At 43.4% G+C, this 5,758-nt stretch overlaps 1 protein-coding gene across 1 annotated transcript; it reads right to left on the bottom strand.

Moving 5' to 3' along the window:
• Positions 1-568: 568 nt before the first annotated feature.
• On the bottom strand, positions 569-5,047 carry LOC144989388 (uncharacterized). The gene is made up of 2 exons (XM_078941763.1): positions 1,885-5,047; positions 569-1,020 (listed from the first exon to the last, which is right to left on the bottom strand). The coding sequence occupies exon 1, from the start codon at positions 4,881-4,883 to the stop codon at positions 1,968-1,970; it is 2,916 nt and encodes a 971-aa protein (XP_078797889.1). The 5' UTR covers positions 4,884-5,047; the 3' UTR covers positions 569-1,020; positions 1,885-1,967.
• Positions 5,048-5,758: the final 711 nt, after the last annotated feature.

Below are 5,758 nucleotides of genomic sequence, written 5' to 3'. Positions count from 1 at the left end.
CACATGACAAAGACTTAGGTTTTATGTAAAACTAGACATTTTTATATATATAGAAAACAACATGTCAGTTATCTAAAAGATATTCAGATTATTTTCATTAGAAAAATCATAATTATGGTTAAAAATAACATTATATCAGTAAAATAGACATAACACTGTTTCAGAAATCTTCATAGCGTAAATTGATCAAGTGCTAAAAATAAGTGCAGACTTTTCTTTTTCCGTTTCATGGTCGCGTATTCTTTACGTAGAGCCCAAAAACAGTCGTAGAAACGTGCGTAGCTACGCGTGAAAACGCAGGTTTTGAACGAGGAAACGCACATTTACACAGACGTTTGGTTGGAGCCGAGGGCGGCGTGAACGCAGCTTTAGTCCGGACTTTCAGGCAACACACGACCTACACAACCTACTTTGTGACTTTCACAATGACCCCGTTCCGATTCAGAAGACGGTGAGACGTGGAAACGGCTTTCCTCTTCATACGTTGCACAGAATTGCTGTAACTCATGGAATAATTTAGAAAATGGGATTGTGTGTTTTTATCTTTTTAATAAAAACACTTAAAAAGTCCAGTTTAAATGACTTTATTTATACATTTTAATTCAATATCTATATACTTGGAAAGAATTCAGGAAAATAAGTGCTATTCGTTCTTAAAATCTTTGAAGCTGTGAGTTTAAATGCTGATGATTCTTTAAGGCAGGATGCTATTAAGGCTTCATTTAATCAAACCAACACAGTCAGACGTTATTTGAGCTTCTTCCTCTCTGTTTCCTGTCGGTCCTCCCTTCTTCCTTCTCTTTTCTCACACACACTTTTTTTTTCTTGGCATTAAACATCAAACATCCTCCTTTTCAGCAGTCTGTTAGTGGAATTATAATCCCTTATCTTTCCCCTTAGGACTGCCGGTTAGTGCCGTTGGTTTCTCGGGTTCTGTTGCGTCCTGCTGATAGCGGGGGGGCATATTCACATGGAGATCCTCTCCCCCTGCACCAGGCGACCTCGGATGGCCCAGGTATCCTGTGGAATTAAGAAAACAGGGTGAATCCAAACAGGTTTACATGTGAAAACATCTTTAAATCTCTTCTAAAACGGACTGGAAGTGATCGGGTCTCTCATTCTGGTTTTGGTTAGCACTCTTGCTGCAGCATTTTGGACTAACTGGAGTTTCTACACACTCTGCAGTGAATGTGTAGAGTGCGTTACAAAAGTCCAAACGGGAACAAAATCAAAGTATGAATCACCATCTCAAGACATTTTCTAGATAGGAGAGCGGTTATCAAGTATAATCTATGTATTTGCCAGAAACAAGATTTGACCACCGCTTTGACACGGGTCTCCAAATTCAGGTCAGAATCAAAAATCGCCCCCAGATTTCTGCAGTTTCTAGGAACATTCTTAGACAGAGACTCTAACTTCTGAGCCACACCGTTTTGGGCCTCAACTGACCCAAAAATACTGCCATCAGTTTTGTCCACATTCAACTGCAGAACATTTTGAGGCATCCAGCTTTTAATTTCGTAAATGCAGCTATTGAGATTCTGTAAAAGACCAAGTTCATCAGGTTTAAAGGATAAGTATAGCTGAGTGTCATCTGCATAAAAATGAAAATTGAGGCTATGTCGGCGGATTATCTCCTCCAGTGGTAGCATTTAATTGAAAACAACAGAGGTTCCAATACCGAACCCTGGGGAACGCCACATGTACCCAAGATGATTTTACTCATGATCGTGTTTGTGAGGGTGACAGGGTGAAGACACCCATTGGACGAACAGAGCTACAAGCCAAATATTACTAAAACCCTTTGTCAGTTTTTAGCGCAGACTTTTTATGGCTGATAGAACAGAACTACTACTGGAACGTGGAGAAAAGTGCGGGTCGTACCATGAAGCTGACGTCCCCCATGCCGTACTTCTTCTCTGCGATCTGCGACACTTCGTTCTCGATGTTCTCCTGCGTGGTTCCCTTCACGTCGATGTAATAACAGTCACTGCTGGCGTAGTGGCAGGAGATGGCCTGGAGACACACAATATACACTCTGGGGACACACAATACACTCTGCAGACACACAATACACACTGGAGACACACAATACAATCTGGAGACACACAATACACTGTGGAGACACACAATACACACTCTGGAGACACACAATACACACTGGAGACACACAATACACACTGGAGACACACAATACAAACTGGAGACACACAATACACACTGGAGACACACAATACAATCTGGAGACACACAATACACTCTGGAGACACACAATACACTCTGAAGACACACAATACACACTCTGGGGACACACAATACACTCTGGAGACACACAATACACACTCTGGGGACACACAATACACTCTGGAGACACACAATACACACTGGAGACACACAATACACACTGGAGACACACAATACACACTGGAGACACACAATACAATCTGGAGACACACAATACACTCTGGAGACACACAATACACTCTGAAGACACACAATACACACTCTGGGGACACACAATACACTCTGGAGACACACAATACACACTCTGGGGACACACAATACACTCTGGAGACACACAATACACTCTGGAGACACACAATACACACTGGAGACACACAATACACACTGGAGACACACAATACAATCTGGAGACACACAATACACTCTGGAGACACACAATACACTCTGGAGACACACAATACACTCTGGAGGCACAAAATACACTCTGGAGACACACAATGCACTCTGGAGACACACAATACACTCTGAAGACACACAATACACTCTGGAGACACACAATACACTCTGGAGGCACACAATACACTCTGGAGACACACAATACACTCTGGAGACACACAATACACACTGGAGACACACAATACACACTCTGGAGACACACAATACACTCTGAAGGCACACAATACACTCTGGAGACACACAATACACTCTGAAGACACACAATACACTCTGGAGACACACAATACACTCTGGAGGCACACAATACACTCTGGAGACACACAATACACTCTGGAGACACACAATACACTCTGGAGACACACAATACACACTCTGGAGACACACAATACACTCTGGAGACACACAATACACTCTGGAGGCACACAATACACACTGGAGACACACAATACACTCTGGAGACACACAATACACACTCTGAAGACACACAATACACACTCTGGAGACACACAATACACTCTGGAGACACACAATACACACTCTGGAGACACACAATACACTCTGGAGACACACAATACACACTGGAGACACACAATACACTCTGAAGACACACAATACACTCTGGAGACACACAATACACTCTGGAGACACACAATACACACTCTGGAGACACACAATACACACTGGAGACACACAATACACACTGGAGACACACAATACAAACTGGAGACACACAATACACACTGGAGACACACAATACAATCTGGAGACACACAATACACTCTGGAGACACACAATACACTCTGAAGACACACAATACACACTCTGGGGACACACAATACACTCTGGAGACACACAATACACACTCTGGGGACACACAATACACTCTGGAGACACACAATACACACTGGAGACACACAATACACACTGGAGACACACAATACACACTGGAGACACACAATACAATCTGGAGACACACAATACACTCTGGAGACACACAATACACTCTGAGGACACACAATACACACTCTGGGGACACACAATACACTCTGGAGACACACAATACACACTCTGGGGACACACAATACACTCTGGAGACACACAATACACTCTGGAGACACACAATACACACTGGAGACACACAATACACACTGGAGACACACAATACAATCTGGAGACACACAATACACTCTGGAGACACACAATACACTCTGGAGACACACAATACACTCTGGAGGCACACAATACACTCTGGAGACACACAATACACTCTGGAGACACACAATACACTCTGAAGACACACAATACACTCTGGAGACACACAATACACACTCTGGAGGCACACAATACACTCTGGAGACACACAATACACTCTGGAGACACACAATACACACTGGAGACACACAATACACACTCTGGAGACACACAATACACTCTGAAGGCACACAATACACTCTGGAGACACACAATACACTCTGAAGACACACAATACACTCTGGAGACACACAATACACTCTGGAGGCACACAATACACTCTGGAGACACACAATACACTCTGGACACACAATACACTCTGGAGACACACAATACACACTGGAGACACACAATACACTCTGGAGACACACAATACACACTCTGAAGACACACAATACACACTCTGGAGACACACAATACACTCTGGAGACACACAATACACACTCTGGAGACACACAATACACTCTGGAGACACACAATACACACTGGAGACACACAATACACTCTGAAGACACACAATACACTCTGGAGACACACAATACACTCTGGAGACACACAATACACTCTGGAGACACACAATACACACTCTGGAGACACACAATACACTCTGAAGGCACACAATACACTCTGGAGACACACAATACACTCTGAAGACACACAATACACTCTGGAGACACACAATACACTCTAGAGGCACACAATACACTCTGGAGACACACAATACACTCTGGAGACACACAATACACTCTGGAGACACACAATACACACTGGAGACACACAATACACTCTGGAGACACACAATACACACTCTGGAGACACACAATACACTCTGAAGACACACAATACACACTCTGGAGACACACAATACACTCTGAAGACACACAATACACACTCTGGAGACACACAATACACTCTGGAGACACACAATACATTCTGAAGACACACAATACACACTCTGGAGACCCACAATACACTCTGGAGACACACAATACACTCTGGAGACACACAATACACTCTGAAGACACACAATACACACTCTGGAGACACACAATACACTCTGGAGACACACAATACACTCTGAAGACACACAATACACACTCTGGAGACACACAATACACTCTGGAGACACACAATACACACTGGAGACACACAATACAAACTGGAGACACACAATACACACTGGAGACACACAATACAATCTGGAGACACACAATACACTCTGGAGACACACAATACACTCTGAAGACACACAATACACACTCTGGGGACACACAATACACTCTGGAGACACACAATACACACTCTGGGGACACACAATACACTCTGGAGACACACAATACACACTGGAGACACACAATACACACTGGAGACACACAATACACACTGGAGACACACAATACAATCTGGAGACACACAATACACTCTGGAGACACACAATACACTCTGAAGACACACAATACACACTCTGGGGACACACAATACACTCTGGAGACACACAATGCACACTCTGGGGACACACAATACACTCTGGAGACACACAATACACTCTGGAGACACACAATACACACTGGAGACACACAATACACACTGGAGACACACAATACAATCTGGAGACACACAATACACTCTGGAGACACACAATACACTCTGGAGACACACAATACACTCTGGAGGCACACAATACACTCTGGAGACACACAATACACTCTGGAGACACACAATACACTCTGAAGACACACAATACACTCTGGAGACACACAATACACTCTGGAGGCACACAATACACTCTGGAGACACACAATACACT

Source organism: Oryzias latipes, chromosome 23 (genome assembly GCF_053564925.1).
Source record: "Oryzias latipes strain Hd-rR chromosome 23, Olatipes_Hd-rR_3.1".
NCBI lineage: Eukaryota > Metazoa > Chordata > Actinopteri > Beloniformes > Adrianichthyidae > Oryzias > Oryzias latipes.
Note: the sequence above shows the minus strand (reverse complement) of the source record. Positions and strands in the feature narration are given on the sequence as shown.